Genomic DNA, 20,807 nt, shown 5'->3' with positions numbered 1-20,807 from the left:
GGTCACCGAGCGTGGAGCGGAGAGTTACCAGTGGAGAGATGTGGTCGCACGTGGCGGGTCCCTGATCCCGCTCCCTCTATGGTTTTAAAGGTGTTCCAGTGATGCTTATATCTTTTACCTGGAATGACGTGTGTAACCAAAAAAAAAATTATGCATGAGAACAGCCCTGTTTAGAATATGGAATGAACTAAAATTTATTCATAAAAATGAACTAAGAAACTCCTCAAAGGAAATGACTGTGACCGACTTCTTCAGTTTTCCCTGCAGATACCAAACTAGTGCTGGATGCACAAATGAGTGATTAGTACTTGTTAAAACTGATTTCAGTTAGAGGGCAAATTTGAATATTTTCTATGAGTAGGACAGCAGCCGCTTTATTAAGAGGTTTAAATGTATGGGTCCTACTAAAAATGTTGAAGTCAAGGCCTTCCACCTCAAGTGAAAGCTGGAAGATACAGCGGCATTCTAACAGATGCTGGAGTACAATTTTTTTTTATTGACATGGAAAAAGTACAAGATCATTGAGAACAGAGCCTGCATTCATTTATTCCCTTGCTCCCACAATCACTCCTTTCAAAGCCATTCAGCTCAGTTATGCTGGGCTGGTGGGACGATACACAGGCAGAAAAAGAGGCATAGAAGGGTCCTCACAAGGTTGTTTACATTTATAATAGGAGCAGGGGACAGCTATTTCTGTTTTCATTGTTAGAAAACCTTAGATCATTTGGCATCTTTTTTCAGACATGCAAACTGAAAGTAAATAATGTCTTTTTTTAATCAAAAATTTTTATTGAGTTATAATTAACGTACCACATTAAATTAGTTTCAAGTGTACAACATAGTGATTCTATATTTTTATACATTATGAAATGATCAGTGCAATAAGACCAGTTGCCATCTGTCACCATACAAAGTTGTTACAATATTATTGACTATACTTCCTGTGCCGTACTTTACATCCCCATGACTTATTTATTTTAGAGCTGGAAGGTTGTACCTCTTAATCCTCTTCACCTATTTCGTTCACTGCCTTCCAGCCCCTCCTCTCTGGCAACCACTAGTTTGTTCTCTGTAACTATGAGTCTGTTTCTGTTTTGTTTTCTTTGTTCTTTTTTTTTTTTTTTTTTTTTTTTCCGGTACGCGGGACTCTCAGTATTGTGGCCTCTCCCGTTGCGGAGCACAGGCTCCGGACGCGCAAGCCCAGCAGCCACGGCTCACGGGCCCAGCCGCTCCGCGGCATGTGGGATCTTCCCGGACCGGGGCACGAACCCGCATCCCCTGCATCGGCAGGCGGACTCTCAACCACTGCGCCACCAGGGAAGCCCCCTTTTTTTTTTTTTAAGATTCCACATGTAAGCGAAATCATATGGTATTTGTTTTTCTCTGACTTATTTCATTTAGCATAATACCCTCTAGATCCATCCACGTTGTCACAAATGACAAGATTTCATTCTTTTTTATGGCTTACTAGTATTTCAGTGTCTCTGTGTATCACCTGTTCTTCATCCATTCATCTACTGATGGATGCTTAGGTTGATTCCATATCTTGGCTATTGTAAATAATGGTGCAATGAACATAGGGTTACATATATCTTTTCTAATTAGTGTTTTCATTTTCTTCAAATAAGTAGCAGAAATAGAAGTGCTGGATTGTACGGTAGTTCTATTTTTAGTTTTTTGAGGAATCTCCATACTATTTTCCACAGTGGCTGCACAATGTACATTCCCACCAACAGTGCACAAGCGTTCCCTTAAGAGATTCAAATCCATACGCAGCTTCAAATATTTTGCACGCATCCTACCATGCTCTCCTGTACTACACAAGGCTGCTCAATGTTCATTTCCCTGAATTTCTTTCTTCTACTCCTTTGTTACTATCCTCTGCCTGCATTCTGCTCTGTTTTTGACCTCTCAAAACCTTTATCATCCTTCAAGATTCAATTCAAACATCACTGAACTGTTTCTTCCTCTCTGCTGCAATAACACCTCCTTTTCACTTTGTTACTACATTGAGCACAAAGTATAAGAAATTACTTTTTGGGGGGCGGAGTCAAGATGCCGTACTAGGAGGATGCGGGATTCACGTCTCCTCACAACTAGGGCACCTACCAGGCACCGGTGGGGGACCACGGACACCTAAGGGGTCAGGAGGAGCCCCCAGTGACCAGGTAGGACGTGGGGTGTGAGGGGGAGTGAGGGGGGAGGAGAAGTGAAGGCGGGACGGGTCTGGTGGCCCTGAGAGGTGGCTGGGGGAGGGGAAGGGATCCCTCGCCGGAATGGAGAAACTGGGGAACCATTGGGAGGGCAGATGATCAAAAGGGAGCGTGGCCAGGTTTCTGCTGCCCACTTGGGCCCCCAGGAACCTGTTGAGATCCTGGGCCTGATCCTCTGCCCACCTAGGCTCCCTCCAGCCACTTGGGTCCTGAGGGAGTGGGAGGGAGGGGAGGGGCAGCAAAAGTAAAGGCTGGACCTCTGGGACCTGCACCCCTGAGGGGTGGCTGGGGGAGGGGAGGAGTTCCTACACCCAGCAGGATCCACCCGTGGTAAGGGGTCCAGTGGCAATGGGGGAGAACCTGGGGGAGATGGTGGGGCAGGGGCACAAAGGAACGGAAAGGAGCGGGGCCAGTGCTTTCCCTATCCACTTAGGCACCGGGGAGCCTATTGGGCTCCCAGGCCTAATCCTCTGCCCTTGGAGCCTCCCTCCTGCCATGCAGAGCCCAAGCCCCGCCTCTACGCCCCCACCCACGGCCCCACCTCTACACTCGGAGTCCCCCTCCAACACAATGGGCCTAAACCCCACCCACACACCCTCGCCCAGGGCCTTACCTCCAAACTCCTGAACTCCACACTCCACAGGCCCTCCTTTCCAAATGCTGCCTCTCCCCTTCTGCGCAGGGCCTTAGCAGATGCCCCGCCCCACGCTTGAACGTCCCCCTGCCTAGGTCCCACCCCACCCTAAACCTCGCCCCTCCCTAAGTTCCACCCCCACCGAAATTCCACCCCCATAGGCAAGGCTTTTCTTTTTTCTTTTTTCCTCATTTAGATTGGGCTTCTGTTTTACCTTGTTGATTCTTTCACTTTTTTTTTTTTTTTTTGCGATACGCGGGCCTCTCACTGCTGTGGCCTCTCCCGTTGCGGAGCACAGGCTCCGGACGCGCAGGCTCGGCGGCCATGGCTCACGGGCCCAGCCGCTTCGCAGCATGTGGGATCTTCCCGGACCGGGGCACGAACCCGTGTCCCCTGCATCGGTAGGCAGACTCTCAACCAGTGCGCCACGAGGGAAGCCCGATTCTTTCACATTTTTAGAAGAAGCTCAGAAATCAGGTGCCCAGCTGAGCCCAGCCACCAGCCAACGTGCCAGCTGAAGGATGTGCAAGAGGGACCATTGGCAAGACCAGCAGAATCACCCAGCTAAGTCCAGCCCAGGCTACCATCTTGAACAAATAAGATGGTTGTTGTTTTTAGTCACTAAATTGTGGAGTTGGTTACATAGCAATAGATAAAGCAATGAGGTAAGAGTGAGATCTTAATATTTGACATCTAGAATGAGGGTAGTAACCAACCCTGTCCTGCTGGTGTTGGGCTTGGCCATGTGATTTGATCTCATAATGGAATACGAGCAGACATGATGTCCATCCCTCACGGGCTTTATATAGTTCAGATGGTTTCGCTGGGTCTCTTGTGTCTGGACCTGTGCCATTAGAAGAGCTGCCCTGGTGGGCCCTGCTCTTTAGTCTGTGTTCCAGAATGACAGACATGTGGGGCAGATCTAGCGGGTGCAGAACCAGCACAGCCAATCCAGAGACCGGTGAGCAAGAAACAGATGCTTATGGTCACAAGCCACTGAGAGTTGAGATTTGAGGGTTGATACTGCTGTAAAAACTAATATGCTCGACCAAAGATTGAAGAATATAATATGTGATCATTCTCAATTCATTGTCATAGTGATACTGTATTTGATATGCTAGCTAAGGCTGCTGGCTGGGGTTCTAAGGGACTGGACTGATTAATGCAAATCTGGCCCAATACCTGCACCACGCTAGGTGACACTGAAAGGCAAGAAAGCACCTGACCCAGCAGAGAGAGAAGAGTTCAAAGACGGACAGCACCCAGAAGTCTCTCTCCCCTTTCTTGTCATTAGGGGGCCGATCGAAAAGAGAAACATCTGAATCTTTTAAGATGTGCTCCCTGACCTTCCCTGTATAATAGCTAACACTTCCACAGCATTTTCTAGGGACAAGGCTCTGTTCTAAGCACTTTACATATATTAACTCCTTCAATTCCCAAGCAACCAAATGAGGCAAGTAACAACTATTATATTGACAAAGAAACTGAGACACAGAGAAATTAAATAACTTTCTCAAGATGACACAGTTGGAAACTGGATCCCTGATACTGATAGAAATGAGAGGTGCCTAAGATGACTACACCCTGTGTGCTCATTATGGTGACAGCAGAGTGGGCACAGTAATCATGGTACAGAGACAACCATTGAGGGCCCTGGCCTATTGCTCCATGTCAAGCACAGGCCTTCCCCTGGCTGGGTAGCAGTACACTGTTACTATTCTGCCACTCTGGCTCTGTGTCCCAGTCCAGTGGGGAGCAAGGTGATCACCTCATTATGCCATAGGATATTATGTTGCAAGGACCTGAAGAGCATAAAGAAACAACTTCCTAAGACATCTTGGTAAGATTCATGTGTGATGAAATAGAAGATCAAAGTTGATAAGAATATGCTGTAGCAAAGTTTGGATTAATGCAGTATTCTGGAGCCTGTGAGGATCTCCCATTCCAAAGTAAAGAACAGGCCAGAGCACCACACATTCCCTACCATGAAGACAAACAATACCTGGAAATGTGAGGCCGTACATACCGCATACCATTTAGAATTCCTGTTCTAATAATTTTGGTTCAAAGATGGACAGCTTTGAGTGGGACCTAGCCCAACTCAGGCTGCAGTACAAATTGGTTACTCTTCTCTCATGACCCAGCAGACCTGTGAACAAATTTAAGCCTTGTTTGTGCCAAGAACTGTGAAGGATCTGAGATTTTTATCCTACTTGCTAACTAATGAGGTAGTTCTGGGAATGCTGGGTGAGGACAGAAGACACCTGAGACAAAACAAAGGACTGTTTATTACTTCCAACAACAGCAGTAGCCAGAGTATTAGCATCTTCGCAGCACCCTGAGCCCTAGGGTAACACAAAGCGGGCCAGATGACACGTGCACATATGGTGAGTTGCATTACCTGAAAGGAACCCTGAACTTAGGGAACTAGAATCTTTTTTTTTGGCTGCGTTGGGTCTTCATTGCAGTGCGTGGGCTTCTCAGTGCAGTGGCTTCTCTTGTTGCAGAGCATGGGCTCGAGGCATGCGGGCTTCAGTAGTTGTGGCATGCAGGCTCAGTAGTTGTGGCTTGCGGACTCTAGAGCGCAGGCTCAGTAGTTGTGGCGCACAGGCTTAGTTGCTCCGTGGCATGTGGGATCTTCCCAGACTAGGGCTCGAACCTGTGTCCCCTGCATTGGCAGGTGGATTCTTAACCACTGCATCACCAGGGAAGCCCTATTCAGAATTTTCCAATCAGAAAATCTGGAAAGAAGTTATTCTAATTTCCACGTATATTTCAGTGCTGTGTTATAATCAAACATTTAAATTTTTATTACCCATAGGGAGACACAATAATCTTTTCAGCACGTTGGGACTCTAAACAGTTTAGTCCCTCACAGTTTGCCTCTGGCCCTATCCTCAGCTCACTTCACGAAAAGATGTGAGGCAATGGGTGGATGCTTTGGGGATTCATTGCATTACTGTTACTCTGTCATCCAGAAACAGGTGGTCTTATGATATAAGGAAGCCTACTGAACGCTCATGCACTGTGGTCTCTTGGACACTGCGATTTCTCTGGCTGGATGAAATATATGTTCCATGTTGGAAATCCCCAGTATACAGGGATGTTTGCTAGCTAGAACACATTAATCTGGGAAGTAAGGGGTGGAGAGTGAATGGTTATTTTTAGATTTCACTTAATAAACCTACCAAAAGTTTTGCTTTTTTGTGTTCTAAACTTTGAGCTCTGATAATCAAGTGGCCTATGGAACCAGTGTAGAAATACCAGTGAAAGCAATAATGATCCCACTGAATTGGAAACCAAGACATCCATGTAACCATTTCTGGTTCCTGGTATATTACAAAAACAGGCACAACAGAGGATAATCAACTTTACTGAGGAAAAATAGAGATGCTATAACACACTGAGGACCAAGATCAATTGGGTGGATCCAAGGCCACAAACTTCTACTACCAAGGATACCCCCGGATAAAGATCAATGGAAACTAACTTACAGCGTAATAGATGTCTGATTACCAAAGGGCAGGTTTACCAAAGGCTCGGATCCTTCACAAATGAAGACATTTCATTCTTCTGGGCAAAGGATCCTAATCAGGTGAGGTGCTGTTCAGAGGCAGGGAAGCACATGGAATGTGTGGTGGAGAGAGAAATCTAATGCCAGCTTTAGCGTTAGTTACAGGGTCACAAATAATTCACATTTCTTGAGTTTTGCTAAAGTATAATAATCATCACCATTTCCTCCTTTTCAACAGAAATGAAGAGAAATTGATAGCACCTAGAGCTTCTGGACTCCCAAGAACAGTGGCTCTATGACGTTACTTCTAGACCCCATCATTAGATATGACTTTGGGTGGTCTCTTTTGGGGGAAGAGGTGAATGAATTTGTGGTTACATGTAGAGTGAATTATCTTAGCAGGGGCATCTTTGAACACACAGGAAGACAGATGTGTACACGGCATGCATCTACATGCTCAAATAGCCAAAAGATGACGTGTATAGAAGGCTGTGAGACATTAATACTAGGGACAAATGAGTGTGGGTTATACGAGAACCCTCTGTGCCACCTTCACAACTTTTCGGTAAATCTTAAACTATTCTAAAAAAAAGTTTATTAAAAGAAGAAACACAGGGTAGACTCTGGAGCTTACACTTTTAACTTCTGTGCTATGTTTTATCTCTAGAGCCCTGGCCCAAGTGATGTTCTGAGGTGTTGACAAACTCCTGTTTTCCTAGGTCTCCAGAATGGTTCTCATTCCTCCCCATGGACAAGAACTGATTGTCCAGATTTTGCTTTGATTTTCTGGCTTTCTGTAGTATCCTTCCAATAAATTTCCCTTTTTATTATCATTAGACAGTATGGCTTTCTATCACTTACAACCTAACAACAACAGCTAACACTTAGAGTATTCACAGAGCCAGGCACTCTTCTGATTACTTTGCATGTATTAATTCATTTGACCCTCACAACAGCCCTATTAGGTAGGTATTAATATTATCCCCATTTTACAGGTGAAAACACGTAGGCACACAGAAATTAAATAATTTGCTCAGGTCACACATCTAGGAAGTGGCAAACCTGGGACGTCTGGCTCAGGAGTCTAATTGTTGGATCTACCTTGCCCACTATCCTCTCAAAAGAACTTTCATGATACACAGATACGGCCACTGTTTACAGTTCTCAGAGCTGGGCTCTACTGGACTGGATGCCTAGCCTCTCCCTATGTTGTCAAGAGCAGTCTGCAGCTCCTCCTCAGCTTTTCCAGGAGGGTGTCACTCTCTGATCTCCAAATGCAGTGGCCATCTTCTGACTACCTGGGGACAGGTGCTCTGAGAGTACACAGAGGTGAATCTTTTGGAATTCTACATGTTGCATGTAGTTTTGTAAATAAGAACCTCACCCAGACCCCGTGTTCGTCCAACCCCACGATGGGGCCACAATTCATTCTCTTTAGGTGCTACAGTCTGGTTTTGAAGTTGCCTCAAGAAACCCAAATGGTTTCATCTTTAATTTCCATGAGGCTCTGAAAGCACACATGGACAGGAGCCTCCTTTATCACCCAACCTTCCCTGGCAGGATTGCATTCTACTCATATTCCAATCTGAAAAGGGCAAGGCCCAGAATGGGCTCCAGTCAACAAAAGCTGAAAAATACAGAAAACCCGTTCCACACAGAGATGGTTATCATTTTGTATTTTTCTAAAAACCTCAAGGAAAATCCTCTATTATAAGTGTTGACATAAGAAATTTTCCATGTATTCAAAATAAGAGGATGGAATGGTAAACATGTTGACAAATAGCAATTTGAGTTAAAATGGTAATTCTATAGTATTTTAGCGAGTTTTTACATTAACATTTAAATATATTTTTTTCTAGGAGTTGTCTAATGAAACTAGGAAATAAAGAGAAAATTATGATTACCATTTGTTCACTATTCAGATTTTCAATCGATGAGCCAGCTAATTAGCAGTAATATTTGTTTAATTCACATTGTTTGTCCTAATCAATGTTTTGCATGTATCCCATGGGTGGATGTTACGTATTTGGAACATAAATGCTATAAAAATTAATCCCCCTAGCAGTACAGCTGTGGCGAGGGCAATAAGTGCGTGTCCTGGAAACGGCAGAGGGGCTTCGTCAACATAAATCTGCAACAGAAAAAGCAAAGTCTTTAAGCTTTTCTGAACCCAGTAATTCAAAACCCTGAGCTTGACATGCTTCCCACAGTGGTGGAGACATTGTTACTCATTTAGCAACATTCTGTCCAGACTAATATAGATATTTAGCTTCCACAAAGCTTACAAACGGTCTCTTGACAATTTGACAGGTGGTGAATTTCCACATGATACATAGGGAATAGGAAATCGATTTATATCCTATTCCTTTATCCTATGTCTTTAGTGGCAGAGGTGGGCAGATAGAACACTTACACAGCAGGAAGTCGTTCTGTGTTCAGTTACAGAGGAACAGGCAAAGTGCTGCAGGAACATGGTTAGAAGTGCCTAACTGCTTAGAGTTATCAGGTAATGTGCTTCCTGAGCTGGATCTTGAAGAATAAGAGAAGGAGAAGGTACATTCAAGGTAGAGGGAATAAGCATGGGCTCTTCCAAACTATCTTCTCTTTAGAAATCCTCTGTACAAGTGCTGACATTGGGAAATTTCTGTATATTCAAAATGTTTCCTCTGCCTGAATGGCTAATTAATAAAAACAAGTTCCTAGAGGGGAGACAGGATCGTTGACAGAGGCATAGAGTCGTCTTTTTCTCTGAGACTAGAGGCAAAGATGGGTGCCATAGACGTTACAAGTAGAAGTGGGGGCATGTGGAGAATAAGGTGGTTCAAGCTTATGTTTTCCCAGTGAAGTAGGAAGGAAGATCATGTTTGGAGGTAGAAGAAAGTAGAGATGAATGTGGCGGGAATGTGGGAAAATGCCAGGACAAGATAAAGGATTAAAAAGCTGCTTTAGGGTATAGATCAAGATAAAGGTATCTCCATCCTCCCAGTGACCTAACGATGTATCTGTTTTTTAAGAAACAGTCCCATAAGCTATGAATTCTTTTATAATTTCTCTCACATTCATTCTTTCTCTTCCACTTTTGTTACCGCTATTGTGAGTTTTAATACCTCACTTTGTATAAATAGGCTCCCCTAACAGCTTTCCATGCTGTCAGTCCATGTTGACATAATAACATTGCCAGATTAATCTTCGTAAAACATCAGTCTGTCTATAAAAATTTTTTTTAAACAAAGAGAGATTGCTTCATTTGTGACGAGAAGAATCTTGACTATATAGAACCGGTACCAGAAATGGAGTATTGTAAGCAACAGAATTCAGAAGGTGGATCTGGCCAAGTGGTGTGGAAAGCAGTGAGAAACTGTGCTTTCCAATCTGGGAGATAATTATCTTCATGGTAATGGACCAGCTGGTTTAACCATGTCCTATTGTACTTGGAGGCTCAGACAATTCCAGTGCCCAATGCTACTGGAATTATTGGGGATTTGATAGACAAATATTACATATTGGATATGATATGCTACTTGTATTTTTCAATATGGTGCTACAAGATACCAAAAATCTTTCTTCTAAAGGTGGCCCATCAGAGGAGGTTGGATAATAAGCTTTGTAAGAATGATCTAGTCTGTGGTAAATGAGAGAGACAATTGTGCGCTTCATGTAATCTCAAAACCGAAATTTCTTTTCTATGCTAAAGTTAGGAAGAGCCAGAGGAAACCACCCACTGTAATCATAATCTACCTTTTCTCGGTTCTGCTTCCTCAGTGTTGGATAACTCCCTCCATAGTCCCAACAGTCCTTATGGCTGACAGTAGCTCCTGGGGCTGCAAACTTCCTTGTTCAATGTCATTAAGAAAGAGCAAGTCCGTGTCCCAGCACTTTGAGCAAAAGTCCTGTGATTCACTCTGACTGGGCAGGCGTAGATCATGTGCTCATCCCTGAACACCCCTTTTCAAGATGTTTAGTAGTTTCTCATTGTTGACAGGAATGTTCCAAAGTTCTCATCCAGACATTCAAGGTCTCCCACAATGGGACCCTAACCTACCCACTTTCTTATATATAACCTTACATTCCAGCCAAATGGATCTACTATTGAAGAGATTGCTTTATGACTTCCTACATCTGTGTCTTTGCTGCTGTTATTCTTTCCACCCAGAATGCCTTTCTTACCCATTTCTGCCTAAAACAAAATTTCAGTCACCTTATCAGAAAATACAAAAATTTCACTTGCTTAAGTCGTCTACTATATTTCTAAGAGTAGAAACCTCTATCACCTGTGAATCCTGTATTCTCCAGCTAAACTGCTATGTCTAAAGTTCTTGAAAACAGTTTTTTCTTTAAATGTTTCCCTCCCAATCTTCTATGACTATCTAAATATTCCATGCCATGTCTAAAGAAAAGGTGAACTCCAGAATCATAAAAGAGTATGTTCTAGACACAATGTCTTTTTATCATCAAAATACTTCAATTTGTGCTTCTTTAATGCAAAGAATTCACTTAACCAGAGTGCAATTATCAATACCAGGATATTAACTCTGAGACAACGCTATTATCTAATCTCCAGGTTTTACTCAAATTTTATCAATGATTCCAATAATGTCCTTTAGGATGAGAGAAAATCCAAGATCATGCTTTGCATTCCATTGTTTCAGGATACTTGTAAAAGTAGATTTCAGGAACCTTTGTCTTTTGCTATTGTTTCTTAATGATTCTCTTCCTTTATTAACTATGCAATCACTTCCTATTTTTCTTTTATTCATTGTTGTGGTTCTTCCTTCGTTCCTGAAGCTTTGTTTCTCTCTGTTGACACTTCTTTTTAGCCTGAAGAACTTCCTTAGGCATTTTTTCAGAGAAGTTCTGCCTACAGTGGATTATCTTATTTTTCCTTCATCGGAAATTGACCTTTATTTTCCCCTCATTCCTCAAGGATATTTTCACTAGCTATAGAGTTCTGGGTTGACAGTCCTTCTTCCCTACACTACAACTGTCCCCAGTACATTAAGGATGTTGTACAACTTTCTTCTTCTGTGGTTTCTGATGAGAAGTCAGCAGTCATTCAAATTGTTGTTCACTTACATGTAGTGTTTTTCTCTGGCTGCTTTCAAGATTTTCCTTTGTGTTTGATTTTTAGTAGTTTGATTATGATTTAGGCATTCAGGTGTAGTGTTTAGGCATGATTTTTTTTTTTTTTTTTTTCTCTGCGGCACGCGGGCCTCTCACTGCTGTGGCCTCTCCCATTGCGGAGCACAGGTTCCGGATGCGCAGGCTCAGCGGCCATGGCTCACGGGCCTAGCCGCTCCGCGGCACGTGGGATCCCCCCCGGACCGGGGCACGAACCCACGTCCCCTGCATCGGCAGGCGGACTCCCAACCACTGCGCCACCAGGGAAGCCCGAGGCATGATTTTTTTAAGTTCATCTTGTTTGGGATTCATTAAGCTTCGTGAATTTGTCAATTTTGTGTTCACCAAATTTAGGACATTTTCAGCCTTAATTTCTTCAGCTTTTCTTTCTGTTTTTTCCCTGTACCAATCTCTTTTTTCCTCTCCTTCATGGCCTCTGGTGACATAAGTGTTAGACCTTTTGATACTATCGCATAGATCCTTGAGGCTATTCTTTTTAAAATCTTTTTTCTTCAGGTTGAATTTTTACTGATTTATTTTCAAATTCACTGATTCTTTTCTCTGCAATACCCATTCTGCTATTGAGTCCATCCAGTGATTTTAAAATTTTAAATATCTGTACTTTTCAGTTCTAAAATTTCCATTGGGTTTTTTTTTTAAATAGCTTCTATTTCTCTGCTGAGAATTTCTTCCTTTCCCTTTCCCTTCATTTCAGAAGTGCTTGCCTTTTCCTAGAGCATGGTTATAATAGCTGGCTTAAAATACCTGTCTTGATAACTCCATTTGCTGTCATTTGCTGATTGTCTTTTCTTTCCCTGAATTGCTTATATTTTCTTAATTCTTGGTATACTGAGTAACTTTGGATTGTATCCTGGATATTTAAGATATTACGTTTAGAGACTTTGGGTCCTGTTAAAAATTCTCTGGGGCTTCCCTGGTGGCGCAGTGGTTGGGAGTCCGCCTGCCGATGCAGGGGACACGGGTTCGTGCCCCGGTCTGGGAAGATCCCACATGCCGCGGAGCGGCTGGGCCCGTGAGCCATGGCCGCTGGGCCTGCGCGTCCGGAACCTGTGCTCCGCGACGGGAGAGGCCACAACAGTGAGAGGCCCGCATACCACAAAAAAAAAAAAAAAAAAAAAAAAAAAATTCTCTGGAAAATGTTGAATCTTTTTTTGTTTCAGCAGTCAATCACACTGGTTGCATTCAGATCACAAGTAATGCCTTACTGTCTGTGGGTATGGCTCCAATGTCTGCTCAGTTTTCAAAAAAAGCCTTAGCTATGCTATCATGTCTTCCTGTCTCCTTTGCCACTTAGGGGAACCTAAGTGGGTGTTTATATTGTCGTTTTATTTTGAAGCCTTTGCTAAGCTTCTTTAGGTGTGTTCTACTCGTGTGCTGCTTGGTATTCGCGCTAGTACATATACACAATTAGGAATCTCCTCCTCCAGCTCTCTTCTCTTAGGGATTTCCCCCACACTCTCTACTCCTAGAGGCCCTTTTCCTTAGGCCCCTGGGAAGAAAGCTGGGATTCATTAGAGTTTTAGCCTTCTGTACTGCTGTGCTGTTCTATGAAACTGGGGCTGACCTTGGGACAAAGAGATGAGAAAAAAGAGAGAAAAGTAATGGGGATTTTCTCTCATGCTCCTCCTATGACAGATGCTTCTTTTCCTAGATCTAGTGGGATGGATTTTCTCTCAGGGTCTTAGATGTCTGCACTGCTGCCATGGCACCCATCACCGCAGTTGTGCAGATTCATTACTGAGGCAGGGCCAGGACAGAGAAAGGAAAAAAGAGAGAATAAGAGATTTTGTTTTTGATAATGTGGTACCAGTATTTGACAATGAATGAGCCATTAATCAATTTAATCAAATCCTTATTCCATCCCACCCGCCACAGGCAGCAGATATCATTACATGAATAAACAAAAATGAGTCATTGAACATCATAGGGTGATTTGGAGAGACTGACTTTGGTTTCCAGTTCTTTTGGATCTTGACGGCTTTGGGAGTATTTAAGACTCTACCGTTACAATGCAAATAACCAAAGGGAGGATAATACTGGAAACTAAAGTGTTACAGACATAGGTCTCTGTGGGGAGTTGGGGGGGGGGTGTCAGAAAACCAAGCTAAATATGGAAGGTGGAGATGGAACAAAAACAAATACAGGCACTTATTAAAATTTTCCCAGCATTAATTGGTCCTGCAACCTATCAAGGGCCCTAACTTCATCACTGCTGATAATGTCACCACCAGTCTCCAGGATCCCCCATCTCCAGGCCTTGTCTATCATACAAATTCTCCCATTTTTTTCTCTTAAGTGTCTCCTGGATGGATGCCTGTCATATTATGTCCCCAGCCATCACTCCCTTGGATACCACTGGATACCTGTGCCTTCACTATACCTGAAATTCTTCACCTAAGTTACAAAAAGAGACCCCTGGAACAACAGACACTCTGAAGTGAAAGAGCTCAGAGCCCTGTGGAAGAAACACACCAGGCATTAGCAACATTGACATGTATGTTCTTTTAAGTAAAAATATACACTGGGGCCACTTTCCCTACAGATTCTGCATAGAAAAATTCCAACCTCTTTTCTAAGGTTCTTGGGCATATACTTCATGTATCAAAATAAAGATGGAGGGAGAAGGACAAGAGTTAGAAACAGAGGGATTCGATAGCTGACACTTTTTTCTTTTTGAATGAGAAACAGAAACATAAAATCCAACATGGCCTTGATGAGTACTTTGGGCTAATCCACATATTCATGGTTTTGAGACGTCCCCTAACTTTTATTGGCTTTCACAACAATCACCTAGATTATGTCAACTTGATGTGTTCTTAGGGGCAGCTGAACCCAGAAGACATGTGTCTGTACACGTCCAGGTGAAGAATACTGAGCCCATTTCCCCCTAACTTTTGGAAACACTTTTTCTGCTCCACCTTGATAATCTATTAGTCTTGCATTTTAGCTCAAAACATGGTAAGTTAATGTTAAATTCAACATTCAGATATCTTTAAATATTATAATAGCATCAAGGGAAATGGAGGGAAAATAAACTCCAAATAGTGATGCTATTTCCACCATTCATGGATACCTATCCTTTAAAACTAAAGACAAAGACATACAGGTTTTATCTAAACTCAAAACAGGAAAAATAAAAATGCTGTCAACTTACCTTTATACTTAGGTTGAGGCCTAAAGGATTATACACTGGAGCATGAAGAATCGATTCTAAGTAGTCTTTCATTTTTTTTACATTTTCTGGCACAGTGTGTTCTAAAATTACACAAAGTATATTTTAAGCACATGTATGCTATTTTCTCATTCTATGTAAAGCTTCTTAAATACAGTAAGGTACAATGAAAGATTCCACTCCATAACATGGCTAAATTATACATAATTTTAGTTCTGTTTGACTCTGTGGAGAATATATTTAGGGGAAATTAGGCCTAGCATCTGACACTGCATCTTCTCAGGGGTATCCCTTTTCTCCCTTTTCTCCATACAGGATGTGAATATCATCATGGCTAATTTTAAGCGACGAATGGTTTAACAACCAGTATGCCATATGCTTGAATATTTAACAATCAGTGCTCAAAAAGAGCAGACTCCAGCACACCATAGAAAATGAGGATGTTAGTTAAAGCAAAATATTTACTAATTCTCTTTGCTCAGTTTTTCAATTCAAAAATGCATATGTTGGGCAGAGTAAGACTCTCACCGAATACCAAATGTCTGGATGCTTGATTACACTTGGAAATTTCATTTGACTCTATCTATTGATCTATCAATCTATCTACCTATTGATCTCCTTAAAAGTACGCATTCGTGAACAAACACAGATGTGCAACAAAGAAGTATATATTTGAGGTAAAATTGAATTGTGGTAGATTTTATTTTACTTATTTAGAAATACTTCTGCATCCTTTCAATTATTTTACCATAAAATATTTAAGAAACTTTTCTCATATAATTAGAAGATAGATCCTATAGATAATCTGGCAACACGTTTTATATCTCCTTCCATAACACTGCAAAAGCAATGAAAGGAGACACCAGACCAACGTGTAGCACAAATTCAATCATTTTTGCTGCTAATCTACATAATGGCTCTGAGTCCAGGTCACTGGAAGTGATGATGAAATAAGTGTGAGACACACAGACATAGAAAACAAACTTATGGTTACCAAAGGGGAAGCAGGTGGAGAGGGGATAAATTAGAAGGTGAGTATTAACATATACAGAGTACTATATATAAAATAGATAACCAACAAGGACCTACTGTATAGCACAGGGAACGCTACTCAATATTTTTTTTTCTACTCAATATTTTTTAACAACTTATAAGGGAAAAGAATCTGAAAAAGAATATATATATATATATATATATGTATATATATATAACTGAATCACTGTGCTGTACACCTGAAATTAACATGATATTGTAAATTACCTATACTTCAAAAAAAAAAAGTGTGAGATGATAGAAGCAGTGTGAACAGCAACATGACAAGTGATTCGACTTCTTTTCCAAAGAACTCTCAACTATCTTTTGTGTAAACAGTTTTGTAAACCACTTCTCTACATAATAACAACAGTACGCATAGCTGTAATAATTGTAGAAGAAAGCAAACCTTACTTAGGTTCCAGTTTTCCCTGTTATTCACTTCAGTCACAGTAACCAGGTATGGAGTTTCCACTGGGATATGTCCATCCTCACTGTAAATTTTCAAAGAAATTGGATATTGTGTAACTGGAAACTTAAAACGAGGAACCTAAAATGCAAATGCCAAGAATGAATGTAAATTTGGAAAATTCAATACTAACTCTTCATTTCCTGGTAAAGAATGAATAGATGTATTCCCAAGAATTTGTCTATTCTATATGAAATGTGCTTCTGAGGGTTTCTGCCTTCACAGAGCATTAAAAAAAAAAAAATCTGTCTTATAGTAGAATCGCTGTGAACTCCAAAAGTAGTGCACAAAGACTGTGGTAACAAAACTCCTGCCTTTCTGTCGGCCTTTTCTCACAGGAATTTGCTATTATAGTATCCACCCTTTTTCGGCCAACCCATATACCCTAAGATACTGCATGAATTAGGTCTTGCCCAAATCCCTTAACGACCCTCTCTCTGCCAGTCATCATCTTTTTTTTTTTTGAATTTTATCTTATTTTATTTATTTTTTATACAGCAGGTTCTTATTAGTCATCCATTTTATACACATCAATGTATACATGTCAATCCCAATCTCCCAATTCATCCCACCATCACCACCCCCCCTCGCCACTTTCCCTGCTTGGTGTCCATACATTTGTTCTCTACATCTGTGTCTCAATTTCTGCCCTGCAAACCGGTTCATCTGTACCATTCTTCTAGGTTCCACATATATGCGTTAATATACGATATTTGTTTTTCTTTCTGACTTACTTCACTCTGTATGACAGTCTCTAGATCCATCCACATCTCTACAAATGACCCAATTTCATTCCTTTTTATGGCTGAGTATTATTCCATTGTATATATGTACCACACCTTCTTTATCGATTCATCTGTCAACGGGCATTTAGGTTGCTTCCATGTCCTGGCTATTGTATATAGTGCTGCAATGAACATTGGGGTGCATGTGTCGTTTTGAATTATGGTTTCCTCTGGGTATATGCCCAGTAGTGGGATTGCTGGGTCAATAAGGTAATTCTATTTTTAGTTTTTTAAGGAATCTCCATACTGTTCTCCAAAGTGGCTCTATCAATTTACATTCCCACCAACAGTGCAAGAGGGTTCCCTTTTCTCCACACCATCTCCATCATTTGTTGCTTGTAGATGTTCTGATGATGTCCATTCTAACTGGTGTGAGGTGATACCTCATTGTAGTTTTGATTTGCATTTCTCTAATAATTAGTGATGTTGAGCAACTTTTCATGTGCTTCTTGGCCATCTGTATGTCTTCTTTGGAGAAATGTCTATTTAGGTCTTCTGCCCACTTTTGGACTGGGTTCTTTGTTTTTTTAATATTGAGCTGCATGAGCTGTTTATATATTTTGGAGATTAATCCTTTGCCCGTTGATTCATTTGCAAATATTTTCTCCCATTCTGAGGGTTCTCTTTTCGTCTTGTTTATGGTTTCCTTTGCTGTGCAAAAGCTTTTAAGTTTCATTAGATCCCATTTGTTTATTTTTGTTTTTATTTCCATTATTCTACGAGGTGGATCAAAAAAGATCTTGCTGTGATTTATGTCAAAGAGTGTTCTTCCTATGCTTTCCTCTAAGAGTTTTATAGTGTCTGGTCTTACATTTAGGTCTCTAATCCATTTTGAATTTATTTTTGTGTATGGTGTTAGGGAGTGTTATAATTTCATTCTTTTACATGTAGCTGTCCAGTTTTCCCAGCACCACTTATTGAAGAGACTTTCTTTTCTCCATCGTATATCCTTACCTCCTTTGGCATAGATTAGTTGACCATAGGTGCGTGGGTTTATCTCTGGGCTTTCTATCTTGTTCCATTGATCTATATTTCTGTTTTTGTGCCAGTACCATATTGTCTTGAGTACTGTAGCTTTGTAGTATAGTCTGAAGTCAGGGAGTCTGATTCCTCCAGCTCTGCTTTTTTCCCTCAAGACTGCTTTGGCTATTTGGGGTCTTTTGTGTCTCCATACAAATTTTAAGGTTTTTTGTTCTAGTTCCATAAAAAAATACAAATTTTAAGATTTTTTTGTTCCAGCTCTATTGGTAATTTGATAGGGATTGCATTGAATCTATAGATTGCTTTGGGTAGTACAGTCATTTTCACAATATTGATTTTTCCAGTCCAAGAACATGGTATATCTCTCCATCTGTTGGTATCATCTTTAATTTCTTTCATCAGTGTCTTATAGCTTTCTGCATACAGGTCTTTTGTATCCCCAGGTAGGTTTATTCCTAGGTATTTTATTATTTTTGTTGCAATGGTAAATGGGAGTGTTTCCTTAATTTCTCTTTCAGATTTTTCATCATTAGTATATAGGAATGCAAGAGATTTCTGTGCATTAATTTTGTATCCTTCAACTTCACCAAATTCATTGATTAGCTCTGGTAGTTTTCTGGTGGCATCTTTAGGATTCTCTATGTATAGTATCATGTCATCTGCAAACGTGACAGTTTTACTTCTTCTTTTCCAGTTTGTATTCCTTTTATTTCTTTTTCTTCTCTGATTGCCATGGCTAGGACTTCTAAAACTATGTTGAATAATAGTGGTGAGAGTGGACATCCTTTTCCTGTTCCTAATCTAGAGGGAATGTTTTCAATTTTTCATCATTGAGAATGATGTTTGCTGTGGGTTTGTTGTATATGGCCTTTAGTATGTTGAGGTAGGTTCCCTCTATGCCCACTTTCTGGAGAGTTTTTTTTTTTTATCATAAATGGATATTGAATTTTGTCAAAAGCTTTTCTTGCATCTATTGAGATGATCATATGGGTTTTATTCTTCAATTTGTTGATGTGGTGTATCACATTGATTGATTTGCGTATACTGTAGAATCCTTGCATCCCTGGAATAAATCCCACTTGATCATGGTTTATGATCCTTTCAGTGTGTTGTTGGATTCTGTTCGCTAGTATTTTGTTGAGGATTTTTGCATCTATATTAATCAGTGATATTGGTCTGTAATTTTCTTTTTTTGTAGTATCTTTGTCTGGTTTTGGTATCAAGGTGATGGTGGCCTCATAGAATGAGTTTAGGAGTGTTCCTTCCTCTGCTATATTTTGGAAGAGTTTGAGAAGGATGGGTGTAAGCTCTTCTCTAAGTGTTTGATAGAATTCACCTGTGAAACCATTTGGTCCTGGACTTTTGTTTGTTGGGAGATTTTTAATCACAGTTTCAATTTCATTACTTGTGACTGTTCTGTTCATATTTTCTATTTCTTCCAGGTTCAGTCTTGGAAGGTTATACGTTTCTAAGAATTTGTACATTTCTTCCAGGTTGTCCATTTTATTGGCATAGAGTTGCTTGTAGTAGTCTCTTAAGGTGTTTTGTATTTCTGCGGTGCCTGTTGTAACTTCTTTTTCATTTCTAATTTTATTGATTTGAGTCCTCTCCCTCCCTTTCTTGATAAGTCTGGCTAATGGTTTATCAATTTTGTTTATCTTCTCAAAGAACCAGCTTTTAGTTTTATTGATCTTTGCTATTGTTTTCTTTGTTTCTATTTCATTTATTTCTGCTCTGGTCTTTATGATTTATTTCCATCTGCTAACTTTGGGTTTTGTTTGTTCTTCTTTCTCTAGTTCCTTTAAGTGTAAGTTTAGATAGTTTATTTGAGATTTTTCTTGTTTCTTGAGGTAGGCTTGTATAGCTATAAACTTCCCTCTTAGAACTGCTTTTGCTGCATCCCATAGGTTTTGGAATGTCGTGTTATCATTGTTATTTGTCTCGAGGTATTTTTTGACTTCCTCTTTGATTTCTTCAGTAATCTCTTGATTATTTAGTAATGTATTGTTTAGCCTCAATGCATTTGTGTATTTTCCATATTTTTTCCCTGTAATTGATTTCTAACCTCATAGCATTGTGGTCAGAAAAGATGCTTGATATGACTTCAATTTTCTTAAATTTATTGAGGCTTGATTTATGACCCAAGATGTGATCTATCCTGGAGACTGTTCCATGCGCACTTGAGAAGAAAGTGTAACCTGCTCTTTTGGGATGGAATGTCCTATAAATATCGATTAAATCTATCTGGTCTATTATGTCATTAAAAGCTTGTGTTTCCTTAGTAATTTTCTGTTTGGATGATCTGTCCATTGGTGTAGGTGAGGTGTTAAAATCCCCCACTATTATTGTGTTACTGTTGATTTCCTCTTTTTTTTTTTTTTTTTTTTTTTTTTTTTTTTTTGCGTTATGTGGGCCTCTCACTGTCGTGGCCTCTCTCGTTGTGGAGCACAGGCTCCGGACATGCTGGCTCAGCGGCCATGGCTTATGGGCCTAGCCGCTCTGCGGCATGTGGGATCTTCCTGGACCAGGGCACGAACCCGTGTCCCCTGCATCGGCAGGTGGACTCTCAACCACTGCGCCACCAGGGAAGCCCTGATTTCCTCTTTTAGAGCTGTTAGCAGTTGCCTTATGTATTGAAGTGCTCCTATGTTGGGTACATACATATTTATAATTGTTATATCTTCTTCTTGGATTGATCCCTTGATCATTATGTAGTGTCCTTCCTTGTCTCTTGTAACATTCTTCATTTTAAAGTCTGTTTTATCAGGTATGAGAATTGCTACTCCAGCTTTCTTTTGATTTCCATTTGCATGGAATACCTTTTTCCATCCCCTCACTTTCAGTCTGTATGTGTCCCTGGGTCTGAAG

The 20,807-nt window shown here is 40.8% G+C and overlaps 1 protein-coding gene across 1 annotated transcript in view; it reads right to left on the bottom strand.

Annotated features, from left to right (window-relative positions):
* Nucleotides 1-4,984: 4,984 nt before the first annotated feature.
* Nucleotides 4,985-20,807, bottom strand: part of CATSPERB (cation channel sperm associated auxiliary subunit beta) — a 131,561-nt gene continuing 115,738 nt past the window's right edge. The window contains exons 23-26 of the mRNA XM_033850710.2: nt 16,119-16,254; nt 14,655-14,755; nt 13,881-13,955; nt 4,985-8,492 (exon numbers count right to left, since the gene is read on the bottom strand). Of these exons, the coding sequence (XP_033706601.2) occupies nt 8,325-8,492; nt 13,881-13,955; nt 14,655-14,755; nt 16,119-16,254 (480 nt within the window). The 3' untranslated portion in view covers nt 4,985-8,324. The remainder of the gene's footprint in view (nt 8,493-13,880; nt 13,956-14,654; nt 14,756-16,118; nt 16,255-20,807) is intronic.

This window comes from Tursiops truncatus, chromosome 2 (assembly GCF_011762595.2).
Source record: "Tursiops truncatus isolate mTurTru1 chromosome 2, mTurTru1.mat.Y, whole genome shotgun sequence".
In the NCBI taxonomy this organism is placed as follows: Eukaryota; Metazoa; Chordata; class Mammalia; order Artiodactyla; family Delphinidae; genus Tursiops; species Tursiops truncatus.
Note: the sequence above shows the minus strand (reverse complement) of the source record. Positions and strands in the feature narration are given on the sequence as shown.